Here is a 22,790-nt window from a genome sequence, read left to right as displayed (position 1 = left end):
ACTCCTGCCACCTGCCCTGCCAGATCTGTCCTGAGGAGCCACCCCTCTGCCCTCCAGGTGGCTCTGCCCTGTAAGCCCATCCTGGAGGCCAGACCCTCGGCCAGCTCCCCTCCAACCTGAGCACAGTGCAGGGCTGCGGGTGGGCAGGGCCAGGGTGATGGTGGACCCACAATGGAGCCATGCATGCCAAGCTCCACTGGAGCCAGCCTCCCCCAGTGGCAGGTCATTTCCAGGCAGAAGAGGGGTCTCCAGCCAGGGGTCAGCCTTTCTGGAAACTCCCCAACCCATCTTTCCCTCCCTCTCAGGGGTTCCCAGCCCAAGAGCAGCAGACATACAGAGCTACATGGACATGCTGAGCCCAGAGCCAGACCTGCCCCGTGGCAAGGTGGAGAAAACCAAAGCACCACCGCCACCACCCGGATTCCCTCCACCACCCCCGCCCCCAGGCACCCAGCTGCCCCCACCCCCGCCAGGCTTCCCAGCTCCCAAGCCCCCGGAAGGGCTACAGGCAGCTGACATCTACCTGCAGACGAAGAACAAACTCCGACATGTGGAGACCGAAGCCTTCGAGAAGGAGGTAGTGAAATCCCCACACACAGCCTGCCTCCCTCCAGATCTGAGTGTGGGCTGATGGGGGACGGTGGAGGCCAACGGCTAGCCCATCTCATGGGTACAGAGCGAGAGATGGGGGTCCCTGGTCCAATGGTCTGTTCAGGAGTCAAAACTTCTGCTCAGTTCCATGGTGACCCAGGGCTGGATGCTGGAGATAGGGAGACAAGGAAGACATAGCTACCACCCTTTGGGGAGATGGGGAGCAGGAGAGGCATGAAGGAACGTATACCCTGATAGCCATGCCTCTCAGGAGCTGGATCCTCACCCCATCTTGCCCAGAGGAGCAGGGTGCTCTTGGAGATGGCAGAGAATACGTGTAAACTGCGTCCCCACAGACCTACATGTGCCCAGCTCTGGGCACAGGGGGAGAATGGCTCCCAAGGGAGTGTCTTCCAGGTGGGAGAGGCAGGCAGTAGTGAAGGTGAGGATCTGAGGAGGGTGGAAGGGAGCACCAGGAGGGCGCACCAGTAGGGTTCAGCACCCTCAGCAGTGGGGGCTGGAGGCAGGGGTTAATAAGGAGGCTGGCTCCCCAGTTTGGGGCTTCAGCTCCCAGGTGAATAGACAAGCTGATCCTAAGATGGGGTCTCTCCCTGGGGAGAAGCAAGCTAGTGAGAAGGGGCTGAATTCAGGGGGTGCTCTGAGTGTCCGGGACCCATGATGCAGGGCCTGGAGGATCCTGGCTGAGGCTTTGGAGCAGGGAAGGTACAGAGGGCTGGCGTGGACATCTCTGAAAGTCCTGGGCAGCGTGGAGGCCCAGAGGGAGCCCTGGAGTTCTGCCCAAGAGGAGAAAACCAGGCTGGTCTGTGAGGGGAGGGCCCCTGAGACCCCAGGTGACTGAGTCTGGGGTAAAGAATAGAGCCCCTGCTAAGGTCCTGTGGGAGCCTTGACCTTGTAGTTCTCTCTCAAGACCAAGGTAAGCTCTCCAGAGCCAAGCTCAGTAATCAGCTCCCACAGGTGACCCAGGTCACACAACCACCGGGTGGGGGAAGGGAAGGATACAGTCCCTGCAAGGCCACCCTCCTACCCACTTCTTGCCACCTCAGACCAGGCCCTCAGTGGCTTCCCCTTTCATCTCCGGAAGGTGGAGGGGGCCCAGGAGAGGCCTGCAGGGTGCCTTGGGCCACTGGACTTTCCCCGGCCAAGCTGGTGGGCTCTGCTCTCAGCCCCCAGCCGCAGGACTGGTGGCCCGGCCTGCGCTCCCTCCCCTCCGCTCCCCTGAGCCAGAGCACCAGGACTGCGTGGTCCCGTGCCCCTCCCGGGTGTGTGCGTGCCCAGAGGCAGGCGCTGGGCCGCTCCACAAAGGGCTCTTTGTGTGCTCCGCGCCCCGCGCCGTGGCTTTTTCCCCGACCTCGGGCAGTAGCAGGGTCGCGGCGTCCGCGCCTCGGGCTGCGGGGGGCGGGGGGGCCTAGGGGGCAGGCCGGCCGAGAAAACGAATCCTGCGGTGTCGCGTTTCCTTGCAACGTGAGCCCGGCCGGGTGGGGCTCGGAGGGTCCGGGGCCACCGCGGGGACGCTCGGACTGAGGGTGGGGCAGAGGACAGCCCCTGCTAGGTGACTTGGCCTTTGGCCCCTCCGCCTCCTGTCTTTCTTCCCGGGCTGGGCTTTGTGGGGGTCGGCTGCGACGGGGCGGGACGCCCGCGCTGTCACCCGAACCCGCCCTGACGCCCCTGAAATCCGAGTCTCGGGCGCGAGTGTAGGTGTCCCTTACGCAGACCGCGATGGTTTCCAGATGCGGGAGGGGAAGAGCGGGAGCGTGACCCGGAACTCCGGGGGGCCAAACATGGGGGTGCCCACAGTGAGGTCCAAATTGTCTCTGGCGGATGGAGGCTGGGGTGCTCAGCGCGGAGCGGAGGGAGAGAGATGCAGCGGGGTCAAGACCACATCTGGCCAGCGGGGTAGGCGCGGCGGCCAGGTTTGGCCCAGCAGTTGGCCACCCCCTTCCCCGTGGCATTCCCGGCTGTTTGGGGGGTTCGGCCGGGGATTGGCAGGCTCTAGGTGATGTCAGGCCGACAGAGCTCTTCGGCGCTCGAGGGCGCGGTCGGGCGGGCGGGCCGGGCTGTAACCTGAGAGGAGGGATCAGGTAGCGCAGGTGTCTGGTCTACAACGCCCCCGCCGCCAGGTGCACAGCGGGGGGCCACGGGCACGGTCGCAGGTAGGAGCAGACGCGGTCCCGGGCCGGCCCGCCGAGGGCCCTGGGCAAACAGGAACGCCCAGGACGCGGGCTCTCGAGTGGGCTTCCTCAGCTTGGGACCCCTGCAAGAGAGGCGCGCGGGGGCCCGTCTGGGGGCCGCTGTGCGGCGGAGGCCGGGAGCTACGCCTGCTTCGCCCCCACCCTGGCGTCGGGCTGGGTCACCCCGCCCCCGGGCCCGCCCCTTCTAGCCTCCGTAGGGGCTCCTGCGCCCCTTGGCCCGCGCCCAGAACCCCTCCCTGTCCGGCCAACTTGGCCTGCCCTTTCACCGAGGCCCCCGGTACCTTCGCCCCAATCCTCGCTCCGGGAACAGAAGGGTCGGGGACCGTGAGCCCCCGGAAGGTGAAGAGCCGGGAGGCGTAAGGAACGAGTGCCCAGGGCTCACTCCGCCCGTTGTCTTCCCGCAGCCCCGGGACGGCCGCAACGGGCTGCGGAGGCAGGACTCCGGACGCAAGCCCCGCGCCTTCAGCAAGCAGCCCAGCACGGGGGACTACTACCGCCAGCTGGGCCGCCACCCGGGGGAGCCGCTGGTCGCACGCCCGGGCATGGCGCACAGCGAGGAGGTGCGTGCCCGCCAGCCCGCGCCCGCTGGCCGCCCGGGACCCGGCCTGGCCGCCTGCGTCTCACTCGCTGGCCCCTCGGCTCCCCCGCAGGCGGCGCTGCTCCCGGGAAACCACGTGCACAACGGCTGTGGCGCGGACCCCAAAGCGTCCAGGGAGCTGCCCCCACCGCCCCCGCCCCCGCCCCTGCCCGAGGCCTTGAGCTCACCGCCGCCTGCTCCGCCTCTGCCCTTCGAGGGCTCGGGCCCCGGCTGCGGGCAGCGTCGCTCCTCTTCCTCCACTGGCAGTGAGTAGGGGCTGGTTGAGGGGTGGAGGGCGGCGCTGGCCCTGAACCGGGAGGGAAACCTAGACCACCCCCTCCCCCAGCTGCCACTGTCCCAGTGCTTCCCCTTTACCTACTTGATCTTTCTGCAGCCCCTACCCAATGAGGACTTGACCCTAAGAGAAGGCTCGGAGTTGCTTTAGGTCTTGTCAGAGCAGGACTGTGTTGTGTGATCGGGGTCAAGTCCCCTGCCCTCTTTGGTCCTGCCTGCTGCCTCTGGCCCAGTAGGGAAGGCCTCCCAGCTCTGGTGGCAGGCTGGTGCTAGAGGGAAGCTTGGAGAAGTAGAATTAGCTTCAAGGAGGCAGGGTTGCTGGGCAGACTTCTTCCTGCCCCATATTTCTCCGGAGTGTCTCTTCCACTCTTGGCCACTTTCTCTTGTTCTCCCAAGCTAGCCATTATACATCCCAGGCCTAACTATGGGGTACAAGGCCAGCTGTCCATCATACCCTGCCCTCCCCTTCCTGGTGACACCCCCAAGCATCATACTTTTTAAAGAGCTAGACCAATGACCAGGATTCCCGGGCTTCTTTTCTGAAATGTGGGCCCCCCTGCATGTCAGGGCCCCCAGCAGGCCCAGGAGGTGGTATCTGGGTGCTGATGCTTCCATTCCAGCCTTGGTGGGTGGCGGAGATGCCTTCCTCACCCAGCCACTAAGCGCCAGGATCATGGTTAAAACCACCATCCAAAGCTTCATCTCCCTGACTAGGACATGAGGCTGCAGTAGGATTCCAGGTAGGGCCAGCCTGGGCACCTTGGGTACCTATGGAGCCACAGCCCCTTCAGACTGGAGCCATGGTAGCATGTTTACCATCAGTTGCACCTCCAGCTTTGGGGTCAGTGTCTTCCCTTGGCAATGTGGAGCAAGGCTGAAGCTAAGAACAGAAGAAAAACGGACTCTGGGCTTCTCCAGACACCCCTTCGCAGCAGAGCCTGGGCTGGGTGCCCTATCCCAACCAATGCCAAGATTGAGGCCCTGGTGAGGGGGGCCAGGGCCCATGGCAGCCCAACCCAGCTCTCAGGGCACCAATAAAGCTGAGAACTGAGCAGACCACCCTTGTGGAGCCCCAGCACAGCCTGAGCCAGGGGCAGATGGACCGCAAAGTTCCTCCTCTCTCCGGCCTCCCTGGGCATCTCCCTCTGTCCCCTCCTCCCGCTTTCCCTGCTGTCCTGGCCTCACCCCAGCCCCCTCCCTCCCCTAACTTCGCTGTCGCTTCTCTCCTCTCCTTCCTTAGAAGTGAGAGTCCTGAGACACAGGAAGAGTGAGTAGCTGCGTGCGCGGCTCATGGCTGAGGCGCGGGGGCGGGGCACAGGGCAGGCTCAGGAAAAGTCAGGCTGGAGGGGCTGGGGGCTCGAGGAAAGGACAGGAGGAAAGGCTGGCAGGTGAGGGGTGCCGGACGCCACCGGCTGGACCACCACTACTCCCACTTGTGCGTGCGCATTCTGTGCCCGGCCAATGGTGTAGCCTAAAGAAATGAGCCTGCAGCCGGCGCCCATCAGAACTTTTGTCTTTTTTCCCCCTCCCACTACTGTGCTTGGGGATCCCCAGCCCCTGGGACCTAGAAGCTGTTGGTCCCCTTTTTTTCCCCCTCACCGAGTCCTGACCCCTCCTCCCGCTCGAAAAACAACCCTCTTCAAACCCCGGTCGCCACCACCAGCCTCGTCGGAAAATGCAAACTCCCCACCACGCATTTGCATGTCATCCGCTTGGGCCTTCTACCTAAGTGTCCCCAATCCCATATCCTTAGCTAGGGCTCGGCTCTCCTGGGGCCGCCAGAAGTGAGCTGCGCTTTGCCATAACTGTGCTCCGGGCTTGCAACCAGTGTGTCTGCGCGGGTGTCTGTCTGTGGGCGTGTGTGGGGAGGGTGGGAGGGGACCGGCCAGGCTGTGGGATCCAGGGTCCAGTGTCTAGAGCCAGGGAAGCCCCAGGTGACTCAGTCCAAGGGTCACTGGGCTTTGCTGATGCAGAGAGGGTCAGATGGGAGACTCCACCCTGGTAGGGCTGTGCCAGGGAACCTGGGACAAAGGTCAGGTGGCTGGCCCCAGGTAGTGTTTTGGAGCTGGGCAGTCAGTACGCTGGGCGGAGACATTCACTAGCGTTGCCAGGGCCGGCCCAGGAGCCATCATGAACTCCCAGGGGCCTCCAGGTGGGGGCCCCACAGCCTGTGAGTAGGGCCGGGAGGATGGTGGGGCCGCACAGGCTGCCAGCTGAGGAGGACCCGCCTCTGGGGTCCCCCAGAGCCGCCGGGGTGGAGGAGTAGGACCTGGAGAGCTGCCCTCTGAGCCCAGGGGAAGGCCAGGGCCCGCCCTGACTTGGGGAGGCGGCAGCAGAGGGCAGGTGGGGGGCGGTGGGGGTGCAGGCCCCACACCGGGCCAGCGTCTCCTCTCCTGCCTCCGCGCAGGCACCAAGTCTTTCAACATGATGTCCCCGACGGGCGACAATTCGGAGCTGCTGGCTGAGATCAAGGCGGGCAAGAGTCTGAAGCCCACGCCGCAGAGTAAGGGGCTGACCACGGTGTTCTCTGGCAGTGGGCAGCCGGCCTCCCAGGTAGGAAACGCGACAGGCGGCCCCGCCCCGGTTCCCCTCGCTCCTGTTTGCCCAGCACTCAGCCCCGCCGCTTCTCCCCGCAGCCGGAATCGCCGCTGCCGCCGGCGTCGCCGGCACCGTCACGGGCCCGGAGCCCTACCCCGCCGGCCGTCGGGTCCCAGCCATTGCTCAATGGCAGCGTGGCGCCGGCGCCGCCCGCCACCCCAGCGCCGGGCGTGCAGCTGGACGTGGAGGCGCTCATCCCCACGTACGACGAGCAGGGCCGGCCCATCCCCGAGTGGAAGCGCCAGGTGATGGTGCGCAAGCTGCAGCTGAAGATGCAGGAGGAGGAGGAGCAGAGGCGGAAGGTGGGTGGGGAAGGGCTTCCCAGAGGGCCCTGGGGTCTGCACCTGGGGCCGTCGCCCCTCCCCCACACCATCCCCCAACATGCTCGGGCCCTTTCAGCCTCAGACGGCTCCCACGACCTTTGGGAAAAAGCAAGGTTGGACCACCACCCACCCCTCTCCTGGGAGTGTTGCCAGTCTCCACCGCCAGCACTACCCCCACCAGCTCCCAACTGCCTGTCCCTTGACGAGAAGGCAATGTTTATCGAGCTCTAAAGTGCCCTCAAATCGCTTGTGATCTTGCTAACATGACTATTGTGGTTCAGGTGCTCTGGGTGGGGCTGGGCTTCTTCACTTCTGAAAAGCTCTCAGGTGAGGCTGACTCATCCTAGGGATGGCAGGAACAGCCAAGAGACTTTTGGTCTTAGTCAGATTGCCCTGGGCTCCTTTCCTGAACTGCCTCATCCAGCCTCAGGCTTCTCATCTGTCACCATCACTGGCTGGCAGGATAGTTTGCCCTTCATCTGCTGAACAAACATCCCCTGGGCGCTGTCTTGTTTATCGCACACTGTTGTATCCACTGGGGATTCACAGTGAATATGTCAGGGCCTGCTCTCAAGGTGGGGGTGGGGATGGGGTGTCAACCAATAACCAAACAGAGCACCTTAGTAGCATGATAAATGCCCCCAGGGAGACAAAACAGGTCAAATGAGGAGGTTCTCTGATGGGGAGGGCAGAGGACTGGGGCAGCCTGAGACCTACCATCCTATTAATATTTGGGTTTGGGGTGGGCTTAGGAGAAAGTGATGTCTAAGGTAGACGTGGAAGATTAGGAAGAAGGGGACAGAGAAAAGAGTGGAGCAAAGAGCAAGCAGGAAGGACAAGGGAGGTCTCGGAATCAGAGCGGGTGTGGTGGCTCCAGGGGTGGAGCTGGAGATGTCAGTCCTGGTCAGGTCACCAAGGCCTGCCTTTGAAGAAAATGGACTTTCTCCTAGAGCAGTGGGAGGCCTGGGAGGGGGATTGAGTGGTCAAGTGGCATCATCATTTTTTTTAACTTCTATTCAATAAGTATCTATTGAGTGCCAAGCAAAAGCCAAGTAGTGGAGCACACATGTACATGTCACAGTATCTACCTTTAAAGCACTCACCTTCTGGCTAGGGAAGCAGGTATATAGAATTCAGGGAAATAAACTTAATAATAGAAACCAGCCAAAACACAGATTTATGTATAGATGCTTCTTTCAAAGTTGCGGCATAGTCATATTTGTATGTGGGAAACATGTTCCTAAGTGGGACTGAACTGGCCAGGATGGATTGGGACGCCTGTGAAGTGATGGCAGCCCTTCCCCCCACCCCGCTGGAAAAGTGTAGAATGAGGAACAGATGAGACTCTAAGAAAGTGCCTGGCGAGCCTAGCTCTATCAATTGTGTTATTCTAGGAGTCAGAGTGGGTGGGAATAGAGTGGAAGCCACAGGTTCTTTAGCAGCCTCTCATTCAGTAGTAAAACCGATGGCACAGACAGGGAGGGCTTGGCTGCAGGGGACTTTGATTAGGGGGGGTCACCTGTCTGGAGTGAGGAGTGGCCTCGCTGGTATCTGGCCTCAAGTCGCAGACCTTGGATGGGGAGGGAGAGGACTGCCGTCTGTCGCAGCTTCAACGCCTTTTGCATGTTCCTTCGGTGGTGTAATGAGCGACCAAACCAGGTGTGGAGACCCCATCCGCCGGCCCTGCCTCTGCAACAGCGCCCAACGCCCGGCTGTGTGTCTCTGCCAGCGACCAAAGCGGACACTGCCCAGCGCCTGGAGCGGCAGCCTGGGCCGAAGCTTCGTCCCAGCGTAATCGCCCGCCGGCCAGGCGCGGCCCGCCCCTGCAAACGCAGCCCCGCGAAGCCATTACACCACCCAGGACATGCAAATAGCGCCCCCCGGCGACCGTCGCGGGAGCCCGGCCAGAGGGAGACGCGCCCCCCTCCCCTCTCTTGTCTTCCCCGCCTTAGCTGACGGCCGCCAGCTCGTGCTGCTACCCCCGCGAGGGCTGGAGGTACTCCCGCGAGCACAACGCCATCCTCGGGCCCTTCGGGGAACTCATGACCGAGGCCGACATCCTTCGCATCGAGCAGCAAATTGAGAACCTGCAAGTGCTGCACAAGGCGCAGAAGCTGGAGGCGCGCCTGGAGCAGCTGGAGCTGGAGCTGGAGCAGCTGCTGCCCATCTCGGCCGCCCTGTCGGCACCGCGCTTCACCGTCGACCCGCGCCGCATGCACGGCCGCGCCGCCAGCCTGCCCGCCTGGTGCAGCAAGATCTCCGTGCTGCTCAAGAGCATGGCCTCGCTGCTGGCCGCGCTGGGCGGACGGCCGGCACACCCGGCTGATCTCCTGGCTGCCGACACGGGCCAGCCGCTGCCGCCGCTGACTGACGCCCCCTGGCGGCCAGGCCCGCTCTGCCTGGGCCGCTCGCATTCGCTCAGCTGGTGCCGCGAGGCCGTGGCGCGCGAGATCCTCGAGTGCGGTGTCTCAGTGCGGCACCTCCGCGCCACGTATGAGCGACGCGCCCAGGGCTCGGAGCCCCCGCGCGGCCCGCGCCAGAAGCTGTCGCTGCCTGCCAGCGCGCCGGACCGTGAGCCCATCCTCGAGGAGGACTACGCGGCGGCCAGCTCCAGCGAGCCGAGCGCCGCCGTCGCCGCCACCGCCAACGGCCTGCCGGCCGCGGGCGAGTCCGTGGGCGTCCTGGATGCGCCCGAGGCGCCGGGCCGCCAGGCGGCGCTGCCAGGGCCAGAGCATCTGGCGCGCAGGCCGACGTCCTCCACCGAGCTGCGCGGCGTCCAGGACTACATTGACATGCGCAAGGAGCGCATCGTCTACCTCTTCCTGGAGCACTGGCGCAAGTGGACCTTCCGCGGCCCCGGGCACCACACCCAGATGCGCCTGCGCAGGCTCCTGCCCCGCGTGGTGGCTGCGGGCGCCGCCGCCGACCCCAGCCCCGACGCCGCTGCTGTCTCCCGGCCGCTGGCGGGCGATGGCCCGGACGAGCGGCTGCTGCGCCTGCTGAAGCAGCGGCAGGTGGTGGGCAAGCTGCTGGGCCACTGGCGGAACCTGCTACGGCAGGTGCCGGCGCGGCAGCCCCGCGGCCGGGCCCTGGCGCACGGCTTGTACTGGCCCGAGCACTTCCTGCCGCCCCTCGACGGCGGCGCGCCCCGGCGCTACGACAGCCTCACGTTGGACCTCTTCATGCTCGGCTACTTCCAGCTGCTCGAAATGGGCCTGAGCCGCGAGGAGCGCAAGTTCCGCCACCTGCTGTGCTACGAGATGTTCGATCGGCTGGGCAGCCACCCGTGGGAGCTCATCCGTCTCTTCCACCGCGTGGTGATCGAGGAAGTGGAGGCCGGCCGGCGCAGCTGGAGCGACGGATTCGAGGACCTCAGACGACAGTTCTTCGAAGACAGCCTGGAGGCTGAACCGGCCCGGGGAGAAGAGGCGGAGAAGGAGCAAAAGGAAGGGACAGATAAGGATGAGAGAGAACCGATGGAAGAGGCCAGTACAGCTCAGGCAGGGAACTGGCCAGAGAGGCAGCCCGAGGCGCCGGCCCCTGCGCGGCTGCCCCCGCCTTCACCCCCGCCCGCGCCTCCCCCAACGTCGGTCCCTCCTAGTTCCCAAGACCCCCTGGAGCTGGTGTCTGAGATGGGCGAGTTCAGCAATGAGGACATCTGCCGGTACATCGACCGGAGCTTCTCCTTCTGGAAGGAGAAGGAGGCAGAGCTCTTTGATATCTGAGCCAGAGGATCCGGAATTAACCCCCAAGTGTCTTTACCTGGGCGTGGATGCCTGTCTGATCCCCTCCAGAAGCGGCAGGAAGAAACCAGGACGGGACGAATGGCCTTGGAAAAGCCAGAGTGTCCAGGACCAGGCTGTTTCAGCCTTTAGTGGCCGATTGTGGGGTGTTGGTAGGAATCGGCAGGGCAGAGCACAGGATCAACCAGGTGTCCCCCTCTGGCTCTGCAGCAGTGCCTGGCTCCGTGTGGAGCCAGGTGGAAACAGCAGCCCCTGTGAGTGGGGAACTGTGGGTCCCCCTTGGGGCCCTGTGGCTCTCATTTTTCACTGGAGTTCAGAGCGACCTCTTTGGCTGAGGTCAGGGGAGCCACATGTGCAGTGTTTATTTGACGTGTCCAGACTCTTTCTCCTCTGTAACATGCAAGTAATAAAACTTTTTGCTGTAAGCTGTCTGTGTTGGATCCTTCCCACACGGTGTCATTGCAGCCACACAATTGTTGAGCTGGTGTCGCCCCCTCTTTCAGAATAGGATAGGCATGGCCCAGAAGTTCCTTCTCAGTGGCACCAGGAACCAGTGTGAGCCTCTCTGAGCTGGCAGGAACTATGGGGGCCCAAGTATGAGTCTTCCCAGAGATTCTGGGTATGGGCCTGGAGCCATCTATCCACCCAACCCTGTGGGGAATCTCCTCTGAGGCTCTTCTACTTCTGCACTCAGCTCTTGACTCTCTGGCGCCCCCTCTAGGACAGAGGGGCCTGAGTCTTCATCCATTTGCCCTACAGAAGGGTCTCTTCCTACAACTTGTCGTCCCTGACTCAAAGAGGTCCCCTGGGTAGGGGTACTGGCCCCCATCTCCCAGCCCATGCTGTGCTGTGTTGCAGGAGGAGCAGGAGGAGGCCTGGTTGGCCAGCATGCCTGCCTGGAGGCGGGACATCCTGCGGAAGAAGCTAGAAGATGAGAGGTGAGCTCAGAAAGACGTGGGGCTCAGCAAGGTGTCTTGATTGTGTCCCTGAGGTGGTGGTACCAACCAACGCTATCTCTTTTTTCTTCCAGGGAGCAGAAGCGGTGAGTGTGGGGCTGGGCCCAACCTGTGTCCCTTCCCCCTAGCCAGTCCCAGTCCTTTGGCCTCTTCATCTAGGCCTATCGTGAGCATTTCTCCTTGTCACTCAGCCCTGTTTGTACAGCATCTTTGCTCCCAATAAGGCCACCAGACATTAGTAACTTATCCACTGCCCCCCAAAGTCTAGCTCTTAGGCTGTAATAATCTGTACCCCAATTACCCAGCCCTCTCTCATTAACCTAGCCTCTCTGCCCTGCAGTTAACCCAGCCTCGGTATCAATAACCTAGAGCATCTGTCCCTCAATTTTTTAACAAAATGTATGCCCCTCAATTCTTTAGTTTTTACCCCCAGTCATCTAGCCAAGTGCTGTCTGATAGAGGCATCATTTGAGCCACAAATTTTCTAGCAGCCACAGTGAAAAAAATAAAGATATGAGTGAACTTAATATATTTTATGTAACCCAGTGATAGTAATGATAAAAATTGAGATGTCTTACACTCTTTTTTAAAACTAAGTCTGCAAGATGCAATGAACATTTTGAGCTACAGTGCATCTCAGTCCCAACATTTCAAATGCTCAACAGCCACACATACTTAGTCTTAACGGGAACAAAGATGCAGATGAAGCTTAGCCTCATCACCAGCGCAGATCTAGCCATGTTCTAATAACCTCTTCCCAGTTACGCAGCACCTATCTCCCAAAAATGTGGTCCTTCTGCTGCCCAGCAGCCCTACCCCAGTCCCAGGAACTCAGGTCCTAGCTCCAGTAATTTCATGCCTTCCCCCTCACCACCCCTCCTCATCCTCTGCTGCACTGTGTCTCAGCGCTTGTTTCCAGTAACACCCGGTCAGCAATAACCCAGCCACTCTCACTCACCCAACTCCTATGTGTTCAACACCCCTCCCCCAGTGACCCCAGTCTGCCCCTAGTCAAGCCCCTCTGTCCCCAGCAATCCCACCCACATGCCTCCTAACCCAATCCCTGTCCCCAATCCCCTTCTGCCCCTACAACCTATGAAACGAGTGCCTCTGTCCTCAGCAACTCCTGCCCTTAGTAACCCACTCCTTGCCACCGCTGACCCCGCGTGGGGCCTGGCCCACCCTCTCACCCTTGCCCGGGGTTCTGCCCCCACCCCATGCCTAGGAAAGAGGAGGAGAGACAGAAGCAAGAGGAGATGCAGCGGGAGAAAGAGCAGTCGGAGAAGCTGCGGACGCTGGGCTACGACGAGAGCAAGCTGGCGCCCTGGCAGCGACAGATCATTTTGAAGAAGGGGGACATCGCTAAGTACTAGACGCAGCCTCTCGAGCTCGGGGGTGCCCCCAAACCCGCCCCGGCCTGCCGGGCCCAGGCGGAAAGGCTGGGAGCCGCGCCGCCCTCCCTTCCCGCGCTGAAACCCTTCCTTGACCCTGACCCCGCCTCCGCATCCTCAGTCCTGGGCGACGCTGGAGCGCGGCCGCCGCCGCCCAGAAAAAGTGCCCAAGCTGTTGACGCAAAAATGATGCTGCTTATTTGCATGCCTACTTACATATATTTGCATGTTCGTTGAATGTCAAAGTGTGCAGAGCTCTTCCCAAGCTCCGTGGGTGATGACTTTGTTTTCCTGCGGGGCGCGCGTCCGGCTGCCGCCCCCTCCCCCGCACCCCGGAACCCACGTCGCTGGCGCATCCTGGGCGGAGGCAGGCCCCGAGCTCGGGGAAGGGGTTTTCCTCCCTTCCTGACCCAGATCGGCGCCCGGCCCAGCCCCGGCCGCATTTCCCATCCCCTCCGAGGGTTTCCTCTCAGTCATGTTTACCAGAAACGGTGAAAACTGCAAACTGCCCGTCGTAGGAACGGAGTTGCCGCTCCGGGCGCCCCACCACCCTCAAGCCTGCGCGCCGTCCCCAGCCAGGCCCCGTACCTCCCCAGACCCTTTCACTGCCCTGGTGGAGTGAACGGAGGACGAGGGACCCTAAAGCTGTGTCTCCCAACTACTGCCTCCCCGATCCCCGCCATCTCGCACCCCCATTAAAGCTCTCTCAGCCGCCCGGGGCCCATGCTCACTCTTACTCGCCGACACCGCGACTTCCTCTCCTCGGGGTAACTGGGCCACGGCGGGAGGGGCAGGCTTGAGATGAGGGTTACACTGGCCTTCGCCATGAGTGGCAAGACTTCTGGCCCTTCGGAAACCAAGTCTGGGCCACTTAACAACCCCAGCCGCGCGGAAACACCAAGCTGTAGCTTTTCTTCACAGATTTAATACTGAGGCCTCAACCAAATACAAGCCGAGAAACAGCTGAGCAGCCTCGACGCCCGCCTGATCCTCGTTGGCGCTGCCTCGCCTTAACTGGACCCCTGGGGGCGCTCAAGGGTGAGGCTGGCTGGCGCTGCTACGCAGAGCCGTGCCAGGGGCTTAATAAGTGACATTAAATGTCTACACGCATAAGTAACCGTACTTAGGGCTTCTGCAAGGGCCACCAAGAGCCCCGAAGTGGCGGGTGGACCCTGGCGTCATGGGCCGCGCTGTAGGCGGCTCCGCAGGTCCTCTGCGCAGCCGTCCAGCCCCATGCGCTCCAGGGCAGCGTAGACGGCGCCCAAGCCCGCGTGCTGCTGCTGGCGCCAGCGCTTGAGCATCTCGTACTGCTGGTCGCGGAAGCGGCCGACCTCCACCTCCACCGCCTCGATCTCCGCCTCGCGCAGCCCGAGAGTGCGCACGAACTCCTTCCAACGCCGCGCGGGGACGGCGTCCATCACGTCGTAGAGCTGCGGACCAGGCTGGAGCGTGGCGGCCGCCGAGCCTGAAGGGGGCGCTGGCGACGGCGGGGGCGGCGGGCCTGCGAGCAGGCCAGAGAAAGTCAATGGAGGGTGCTGGTAGAGGCAAGGGACAGGGCCCAAATAGGGCAGGAAGGTCCTATTAGGGGATATGGGCAAGTGTCTACAGGAAACCACAGCTTATCACCTCAGATTCAGGAGAAGGGGTCAATCTCTCAGGCCACTGAAATCCCTTACCAGGAGCTCTGCTGGGCAGCTGCTCCCAGGACCATGTGGCCTCCAGGCAGGGTGTCTCCTGGGTCTGGGGAGAGCCAGAGGTCCAGCTGTGGCCTACCAACTGGACAGGGCACACCTTCTCACTGCTGCTGGGTGGCACCAGAAGGGCAGGGCCGCTGTCCGGGGGTGAGAGATGGGTAGTCTGGAAGCCAAGAGAGACCACCCCCAGCTCAGCCTTGCTTGCTTAGCAAGGCTCTTGCCCGTGTCAGGGTCTCTGAGCAGGAGTGAGCACCCCTGACTCAGTCAGTAGACAATCTCGCATTCCACCACCTCTGGGCAGCTGTACCCTCTCACTGTGACCCAGGAGAGGAGCCCTGTCCTCTGCCTGGAATGCCCTGCCCCTGCTGCTCTCTCCTTATTCCCCCAACCCTGGCAGAGGCCTCCTGTTCATCCTACTGAACTGAGCACTACTGTTTACCTGCCTGGACCCTGTAGGCTCAAAGCTACTCAGAGATGCTCTCATTCACTGATAACTTGGCATATGTGTTTGTTAGGTCTCTTCCGTGCCTGGGATCCGAGTTATAATAAGGCCCAACCTCTCAGCTCCAGGAGACTTGCTCACGCTCCTCCCAGAATACTAACTAGCTACTGAGAATCTCACCTGTAGGGGGGTCAGGACCTCCACAGCAGTGTCATCTGCTGAAAGACACAGAGAGTCTAATGAGCAATCAGGCAAGGCACTTGAACCTGGGTGTTAGCCCAGCTCCTTCTTGGGTTCCTCTGTACCCCACTCCCATCACTGTCTGCCTCAGTTTACCTGCCATAGCCAGGCCCAATGGGCTGTGGGCTACCCATCCTGACCCCAGGCCTCAGAATGTGTGTGTGTTCATACGTGCACTTACGGGGACCTATGGCCTTGCAAGGATGGCAGCGGCGGTATGTGTAGGTCAGGGTGGCACCAAGCAGGAGTGGGACCACCAGGCCTGCCACGAGAATCTGCACCCAGAACACTGAAAGAGCAGCTGGTGGGTGGCGGGTGGTAGCTATCCCCCGACCTCCCCGTGGCCCATCCCAGCTGTCCCACTGGCATTTCCAGTTCACCACATACTCTGCCTCCAGCCACAGACAGCCACGCAGGGCTCAGGACAGCTCCCAAGGGTGCTCCTGCAAGGGGAGGGGGAAATGCGTGGAGGGTGAGGTACACACCAGGAAGGACTGCTCAGGACCACCCAACATCTTCTCCACCCTGGAGGCCTCCTGAGAGTCTCACTCTACCCAAGAATGTTCCCAAAGTACTGCTGAAATGTCACCAGTGTTCATATAATAGCAACAAACACCGCTTACTGAGCATCTTCCAGACTAGACAGAGGGGCACTAAAATGTCAACTCTGGGATTTGCCTGTTTTGTTCCCTGTTGTTTCCCTAGTACCTGGAACAGTGTCTGGAAATAGTAGATACTCAAGAAACTTGCTGAGCAAATGAGTGACTAATCACTTCTTAACCATAGCCCTGGGGGAGCCTACAAACACCCCCCCCATTCAGATGGGGAGCCGACAGATTGAAGAGGTGAAGTAACTTGCTCAAGATGCCTCAAGGAACCAGGGGGAGATCTTGACCCTCAGCCCAAGTTTTGAAACTACATTAACGTGACTCTCTAAGTGACACATCCTATCCTTAACATAGGACGGGAAGGATTACTAGAGGAAAGTATGACATAAAATAGAGACATGCCCCCTTACTTATCTGACGTAAGGTGAATTCAGATTTCTCTTTACCATTCAAAGTTTGTCTGAAGGGGGGCCCATCTACCATAGAACTGAGTTCCCTCTTCCCTGCCCCTTGACCCCCACTCTGTTCCCAGCCTCCCTTCCCTCAGCCCCGGGCAGCCAGGAAGTTACGTGGGACAGGACACGCAGCTCTTGCCATATTCATAGAAGCCAGGCAGGCAGGTCCCACAGTGGGTGTCTCTGCTAGAACCTATGGTCCAGGAGATGCTGTGGGTCAGGATGGGAGAGGAGGAGGCGGGGATGGGGTAGGGTGTGGGAGCCCAGAATGAGGGTACTCACAAGGTGTCTGTGTGTGCCGGTGCAGGGCCCCGCAGTCTGTGCATAGGCGGCAGCGAAAGGGGGAACCATGCCGGCACTGGCTGACCATGCAGTCCCTGAACCAGCCTGGCCTGCAGCCACAGTGGGTATCTGCCACTGCTGAGCAGTTCCTCAGGGCCATCTGGGGGGCTGGTGGGAACGGGGGGTTGGGGAGACCAGGGAGAGCAGAGGCTGTCAGAACCAGAGACCCCCACAGAGAAGTGGGACAGGTCCCCTGGAGAATGGAGATGCAGAGACCAGAGACAGGACTGCCCCCAAAGTGAGAGAAGTCCGGGGATCATCACAAACCAGAGGCTGGGGCACAGGGACAGGAAGGTCACAGGATGGGAGGGCACAAAGACATCCTGAGGCAGGACCAGGGTGGAGGCACCAGCATGGCATGGCATGCAGTGGCATGGGGTGGGGTGGGGTGCGGTGGGGTGACATGGGGTGGGCACAGGGGCCTCCTACCCAAAGCCTGGGCTTGAGCCAACCGCTTCCTTCAGAAAGACCCTGGCCAGACGTGTCCTCAAGCACCCCCCACCCCCAGCACTAGGCAGCCCCTCACCCAGCTCATCGCAGGCCTGGCAGCGGGCACAGCGGGTCTCGTAGTGGTTTTCCCGGGCCAGAAAGGTGCCCTGCGGACAGGGGAGGCAGGTGGCCACGCCACAAGGCTTTGTGCAGGGGGCCTTCAGGTAGTGCCCTGTGGAACCCAGTGTGGGGTCAGTCAAGGGGGCTTCCACCTTCCCCTCCCCCCATCTCTGGCTCCACTTTCAGCCTCCCCTCCCCTCATCCCTAGCCTGCCTACCTCCACTCCCCAGCCCCACCTAACCCTCACCTGTCTGTGGTCAGCCCTCACTTCCTCCCATGTCCCTCCCACCCCTTCAGCCCCTCACCTGCTGGACAGCCCTTGCAGCAGCCCAGACGACTCCGATTTGGGAAGCTGTGGCCGCAGTCACACCGGGGGCTGGGGGTGCTGGCCCGGGCACCCAGCAGCAGCAGGAAGAGGAGAGCCTGGGAACAGGGGCTGCTGGCTCCCGGCCTGGCTGCCCAGGCGGGGGCCTCTCTCTGCCCAGTCTCTCCCACCCCAGCGCTTGCCCTCAGAGCAGCCCATTTCTCAGGTTCTTGAGCAGAGGAGGTGCCCATAGGTGGGGAGTGAGACTGACTTCCTTCCCCTGGGTACAGATGGGGCTTGGGAGGAGCTGATTACAGGCTTCCTGCCAGCCCCGCATGTTGCCCTCCACCGGGCAGGAACCAGGCAGCCCCACCCCAACCCGTGTTTGCGGTAAGGTGGGGGACCCTGATTTTTGTCTGCCGGGGTCCCCAGACCCCTCTGGCCCCTGACATGGTGCTTCCTCTCAGGGGAAGGGCCCCGCCCCCGCTGAACCTCTAACTCGGTGGGAAGAGGGACCCAGTCCCCAGGGAAGCCCGATCGAAGACATGCATTCCCCCACCCTCCCATCCACTGTTCCCTTCCTCTGCCGCACCGCTCTCCCCTCCCCCCGCGTCCCCTTCCTCCGGCGCAGGGACCCAGGCAGGCCCCGGCAAAGCTCAAGGCTCGAGGTCATGCCCCTGCGACCCTACTCACCGCCGCCGCCGCCGCCGCACAGGTCCCGGGCCGCGGCCGCGGCTCCATGGCCCTGGGCGCCACGCTGGGCCCTCGACCCGACCGGGCTTCCCCCGCTCCGCCCGCCGCGGGTGGGGCCCAGCCCGGCGCCCTCAGGCCCGCCCCGCCTGACAGCCCGCCTCGGGGGTGGGGGCCAGGGCGGGGCTGCTGGGAAGGGAGCCCCCAGCCCTCACCTGAGCTCACCTGAGGCAGCTGGTGGGCAAGGTGCACATAACGAGGGGCCGCATCCAGGTCCCATGCCTGGGTTCTATCTCAACCTAGAGACTACCTCTTCCTAGAGAGGCAATCTCTCCTCTCCGGGTCTCAGAGGCACCCTCAGCCATGAGGGCTTGGGCCAGAAGAACCAAGGTGGGAGGCCCACCCTCCCCACACAGGGCATGACCCTGCCCTGGAAGGCAGTCCAAGGGGCCCCTCTCAGTAGCCTGAGCCCATGGCCCACCCTGGCGCCAGCTCAGAGGGGTGGCTTGGGGTAGGGCCCTCCAGGGCCCCATGTGGGGAGGGCACCTAGTGGGGGGCCCTAGTGGTGGACTTCATAGCTGTGGCAGGGGACAGGGCTGACCTTGGGAGTACTGGTCAGGCGATTTCTGCCCCACGAAGTCCCTTGTGCTCCCAGTCTCGCCCAGGGGTGGCCCACCACAGATGGAGGGGACAGGAGCCCAGGGGAGCACTGAGTGTTCCTGAGTCCAGAAAGGGGGCATTCCAAAAGCAAAGGACTCTTTCCAGTGAAGTATATACAAGTCTTTATAAAAGAATCAAAAGCTCAATAAATATGCAACTTTACACAGAGCCCATCCCAAGGACTGGGAAGAGGGGGAGGGGGCTAAAGGCAGGGGAACCGTCGTCCCATTTGGCGCCAGATGGTGGAGGAGGGAAGGGCTGTCTGGGACCCCAGCCCTGGAGTCCAGCCCAGAGGACTGGAGGTCCTGAATTCAGAGAGCACTGGGTAAAGGACTCTGCCTAGGCTGGGGGTTGGGGGATGGGGAAACAGGCAGGTTAGTGACAGTGGTGACTGTCAGGGGGTCCTGCAGCCTGGGCTTCTGCTGAGCCCTCCTCCACTTCCATCTGGTCTGGCAAAGTGCAAATCGGGCCCCCGGGGACGGTGGCGGTGTCCGGCTGGGCACTCTGGCCCATGTGCACATTAAGGCAGCAGCTGGAGCAGGGCCCGGCACGCCCCAGGAGGCATGCTGTCTGCTGTCCCTTGGTCAGTGGCACCCTTGGGGGCCTCCCTCTGCTCAGACCTCCCTGCAGTGGAGAGGAGGGGAGAGACAGTTCTTCCTTGGCTGACGGTATTCGGAGGGGCTCTGGCCACCCTCTCAGGCTTCTTCACCGCTGCCCACCGTGCACATCCTCGCCAGATGCTGGGGCAGGTCCCAGGCTCCCTCTCCCATCCCTGTGCCCAAGTGCCATCTATTCCCAGCCATGACAGTGCCCCCAGCACACTGGGCCACCTGTCCTCCACCCCAGGCCAGGCCACTCACGAGGCAGTGAGGGTGGAGTTAAGCAGCAGGGTAGTCCTGATTCGGTAGAGCTGGGCCAGCGTCAGCTTCCTGTGCTGGGCTGAGATCCCCGGGGGAGGCTCAGGCTGGACCCTGGTCGAGGCCCCCGAGGACAGCTCTCTGCTCCTCCTGGTGGGTCCTTCGGGCTCCCCACCTGGGCAGTGGGCTCTACCCTCTAGCTCTGCCAGCTGGGGGCCAGGGCCAGGTGCCCCCTGGCAATACCAGCTAGGCCCAGCTTCCTGACAGGAGCCCCGAGTCCTCGTGCCAGGGACAGTAGCACCCAAGCAGACTTCTGACAGGCTGCGGCTCGGGGCTGGGGGCGTTCTGCGGGTGGTGGCCCCTGACAGCAGCTGGAGGAGGCTGGCCTCCGATTTGGACTTGAGCAGGTGGGGCAGGCAGGGCAGCAGCTGGACAGGAGTGCGGCGGCGGAGGCGGGGCGAGGGTGGGGGTGACGGGGCTGGTGGTAACTCTGGGGGCCGGGGTGCTGACTCCACCGTGGGAGCTGGGGCCATAAAGTCTTGCAGGGATGTGGGGGAAAGGGTGCCGTAGGCGGAGTCCATGGAGCAGGAGCGGCCATCCACAGGGCCCAGGGGCAGCAGCTCGCTGGTAGGAGTGACAGATGAGGTGGTGGTACTGAGAGAGGTCTCGTCTGACTGGGAGCTGAAGGGGTCGCCCCTGAATTCAGGAGAGGACAGCAACTCCCCAGGCTCTACCACCACCATGGCCAGGGTTTCCGTAGAGCCGTCCGAGGCACTGTGGGGGCCAAGAGGGGAGTCAGTCCAGCTAAAGGAAGCCTAGACGGCTGGACACAGAAGTTGAGAGCCTCTGCCCTCCTGAGTCTGAGGCTCAGACTACAAGCAGGAAGCACGTGAGCCCGAAACACAGGTATCAGGAATGGTGTCTGTCATGACCACAGTATCTCCTGTCAGATATAGTCTAAGAATCTTCAGCTCAGCTCTGGGCAGCTACCACTAATAGATCAGAGGGGACTCACGTTGAAATCCATTTGCCATCCCCGCTGGTGGGAGGCAGAGCCCCCCTCCCCATGCCCACTGGGTTCATATCATAAAGCCATGCACAGGGAAAGGGGTCTCGCTGTGTCAGTCGCCTTGGGGTCAGGAATCCTGGGGCAGAGCACCTGCTCTGCTCCAGCTTGCTGGGCACTCCTGGGCAAACGTACCAGTGCTGGGAGTCAAGGCTGTGGCTGCTTTTGCGCAGAATGGTAGGGGAGCTGGCAGCCGAAGTGCTACTCTCCCCACCTTCCTCCTCCTCCTCCTCCTCCTCCTGCTCATCCTCCTCCTCTTCCAGGCTCTGCAGGTGCTGCTGGTTGCCTGGGTGCTCCTGCACACGCAGCTGCTGCAGCTGGTTCTGGAGATGGGGGTGCACAGGGGCCCCACAGCTGGTGAGCAGCAGCCCCCACCAGGCTGCCCTGCCAGGCTGCCCACCACTCTGCTCTCACCTGAGCATTGTAGATGGCATCCACCCAGCCACGGCACAAAGCCTGGCCACTGGCCTGGAATGTGTAGGCCCCCACAGCACTGTGGAACTCGTTCAGGTAGATGAGGAGGAAGGAGCCTGGTTAGGAAGGGCTCGCATCAGTGCTAGCTAGGACCAAGTCCCCAGCCCACTGTAGGTCCTGCCCATCACAGCGCCCCCCCGCCCCCATCATAGGTCCCACCCAGGAGCTGGGAGCCGGTCAACTCACCTGGGTCCCGAAGCTCCCGGCACACAATCTTGTCCACCACCAGCGGTGGCCTGATGACCTTGGTCCTCTCGGCCTTCTTCACTGGCTTGGTCACCAAGAGCAGGTCAGTGAAGAGAAAGCAGTACACGTCCATCTGGCGATGGCAGGGGGTGGGGGGTAATGCAGGAAGAGCAGGAGGCCAGAGGTCAGGGCCAAGGCAGGCACCCTCCGCCTGTCTGCTTCAACACCCTCCCCTGGGAGCACTGGTGTCAAGTACCTGTCTCCTTCCACCCCCACTGAACTGAGAGTAACATTCAAACGAAGAACAAGATGACTTTCTCTCATCCAGCTACTTACTTGTGACTTATGCCAGTTAAAAGTTTACGTTAAAGAGGGAAAGGAAGGTGGTTTTAAAATCATGATTGGCAGGACTTCCCTGATGAAGAATCCACCTTACAGTGCAGAGGACGCTGGTACAATCCCTGGTTGGGGAAGATCCCATATGCCACAGAGCAACTAAGCTTGTTCAACTAGGGCTCGCGCTCTGCAACTAAGAGAAGCCCATGCACCAAAACTAGAGAGGAGTCCTGCAACTAGAGGAAGCTCTCAAGCAGCAACGCAGACCCAGCGCAGCCAAATATAAATCAATTACAAAAAAAATCATGATTTGCAGACTCTGGGTTACACAGTGCTTGAAAAATTCATAGCTTCGTAGCAAGACTCTAGGCTATTCCCAGCCTGCTCACAGAATGGGCCCCTCCCTCCCAATAGGAACACACTGTGGCACCAACAGGTGGGCTAGAATGACACCTGATGGCCGGGATCCGGCTGCTGCATTTGTAAAAAGTAAACTGCAGGCAGAAAGTCATCCCTCAACACAATATTGTAAAGCGATTATCCTTTAATTACAAATAATTTTAAAACAAGAAGAAAAAAGTCATTCCTCACATAAAGGTACTAGTTCTTGAATTGCCACCCAAGGGACGGGGCAGCTAAGAATCACTGACTAGGGCCCGGGAGGTCCCAAGGAAGGGGTGGTTCAAACCCCACAGGGCAAGGGGGAGGCAAGCGCCCGGAGCGTGGAGAGGTTCCTGGAGTCACCTTGCTGTCCTTCCCCTCCTTCATCCTCAGGCTCCCTTCCAGCAGCAGCTGACGTGTCTCCTCAGGGGAGGCGCCAGGGATGGGAGCTGTCAGGTCCAGATGCAGAAATTCCTTCAGGAGCTGGGGGGTGGGGTTGGGGGCGGGGCCAAGAGAGGTCAAGGTCTGACCCCTCATCTCAGCTGGGAGACCTCAGATGAGTTTCCCAGTATAGCTCCCATCTGCCAGTGTGGCCCTACCCCGCCCCCAGCAGGGCCAAGGACCCCCGCACAGACGGAGGCACCTACCTTGTCCACCTCGTCGTTGCTGCCCTCCACCACCTCGTAGGCGTCGATGCGACTCACCACAGCCGCCAGCCGCTGCCGCTCCTGGCGCTGCCGCATGCACGTGTTCACGTGATGGATGAAGCGCTCCACCGAGCCAATCTAGGGCGGGCGGGCCAGGGCAGTTCAAGGACCGGGTC

The 22,790-nt window shown here is 61.7% G+C and overlaps 3 protein-coding genes across 11 annotated transcripts in view; 1 reads left to right on the top strand and 2 right to left on the bottom strand.

Moving 5' to 3' along the window:
- ESPN (espin) overlaps positions 1-13,347 on the top strand; it is a 33,556-nt gene extending 20,209 nt beyond the window's left edge. Inside the window, exons 7-15 of one of the 3 annotated variants that reach the window (XM_068986082.1) lie at positions 306-580; positions 3,206-3,361; positions 3,452-3,644; positions 4,913-4,939; positions 6,080-6,225; positions 6,309-6,572; positions 11,195-11,274; positions 11,367-11,378; positions 12,518-13,347. In XM_068986082.1, the coding sequence (XP_068842183.1) occupies positions 306-580; positions 3,206-3,361; positions 3,452-3,644; positions 4,913-4,939; positions 6,080-6,225; positions 6,309-6,572; positions 11,195-11,274; positions 11,367-11,378; positions 12,518-12,665 (1,301 nt within the window). In that variant the 3' untranslated portion in view covers positions 12,666-13,347. Of the gene's footprint in view, positions 1-305; positions 581-3,205; positions 3,645-4,912; positions 4,940-6,079; positions 6,226-6,308; positions 6,573-11,194; positions 11,275-11,366; positions 11,379-12,517 lie in introns of all 3 variants that reach the window. The other 2 variants (XM_068986083.1, XM_068986081.1) reach the window with 2 other exon arrangements.
- A 514-nt stretch (positions 13,348-13,861) lies between these two features.
- On the bottom strand, positions 13,862-18,058 carry TNFRSF25 (TNF receptor superfamily member 25). 5 transcript variants are annotated; one of them, XM_068986227.1, is made up of 10 exons: positions 18,017-18,058; positions 17,319-17,436; positions 16,991-17,125; positions 16,405-16,572; positions 16,234-16,315; positions 15,440-15,519; positions 15,259-15,348; positions 15,000-15,055; positions 14,360-14,540; positions 13,862-14,184 (listed from the first exon to the last, which is right to left on the bottom strand). In XM_068986227.1, the coding sequence occupies exons 1-10, from the start codon at positions 18,056-18,058 to the stop codon at positions 13,862-13,864; spliced, it is 1,275 nt and encodes a 424-aa protein (XP_068842328.1). The 5 variants fall into 5 exon arrangements, with proteins under 5 accessions (XP_068842328.1, XP_068842330.1, XP_068842331.1 ...); XM_068986229.1 differs by having other exon boundaries at positions 15,447-15,502; positions 16,237-16,315; XM_068986230.1 differs by lacking the exon at positions 15,259-15,348 and having other exon boundaries at positions 15,000-15,034; positions 15,447-15,502; positions 16,237-16,315.
- Positions 18,059-18,844: 786 nt separating this feature from the next.
- The window catches only part of PLEKHG5 (pleckstrin homology and RhoGEF domain containing G5), a 30,254-nt gene continuing 26,308 nt past the window's right edge, over positions 18,845-22,790 (bottom strand). For all 3 annotated transcript variants that reach the window (XM_068985817.1, XM_068985815.1, XM_068985814.1), the window contains 6 exons: positions 22,615-22,752; positions 22,331-22,450; positions 21,251-21,383; positions 21,005-21,120; positions 20,726-20,913; positions 18,845-20,298 (listed from right to left, as the gene is read on the bottom strand). In XM_068985817.1, coding sequence (XP_068841918.1) covers positions 19,524-20,298; positions 20,726-20,913; positions 21,005-21,120; positions 21,251-21,383; positions 22,331-22,450; positions 22,615-22,752 — 1,470 coding nt within the window. In that variant the 3' untranslated portion in view covers positions 18,845-19,523. The remainder of the gene's footprint in view (positions 20,299-20,725; positions 20,914-21,004; positions 21,121-21,250; positions 21,384-22,330; positions 22,451-22,614; positions 22,753-22,790) is intronic.

Source organism: Capricornis sumatraensis, chromosome 14, assembly GCF_032405125.1.
Source record: "Capricornis sumatraensis isolate serow.1 chromosome 14, serow.2, whole genome shotgun sequence".
NCBI lineage: Eukaryota > Metazoa > Chordata > Mammalia > Artiodactyla > Bovidae > Capricornis > Capricornis sumatraensis.
Note: the sequence above shows the minus strand (reverse complement) of the source record. Positions and strands in the feature narration are given on the sequence as shown.

Bases quoted from the DNA above. Each gene is read 5' to 3' on its own strand.
- TNFRSF25 (XM_068986227.1), bottom strand. From the start codon at position 18,058: ATGGAGCCGCGGCCGCGGCCCGGGACCTGTGCGGCGGCGGCG. The intron at 16,316-16,404 runs GTGAGTACCCTC...CCTGGACCATAG, and splicing joins CCGGCACACACAGACACCTT to GTTCTAGCAGAGACACCCAC. The intron at 14,541-14,999 runs GTGAGATTCTCA...CTTGGCTTCCAG, and splicing joins AGGTCCTGACCCCCCTACAG to ACTACCCATCTCTCACCCCC.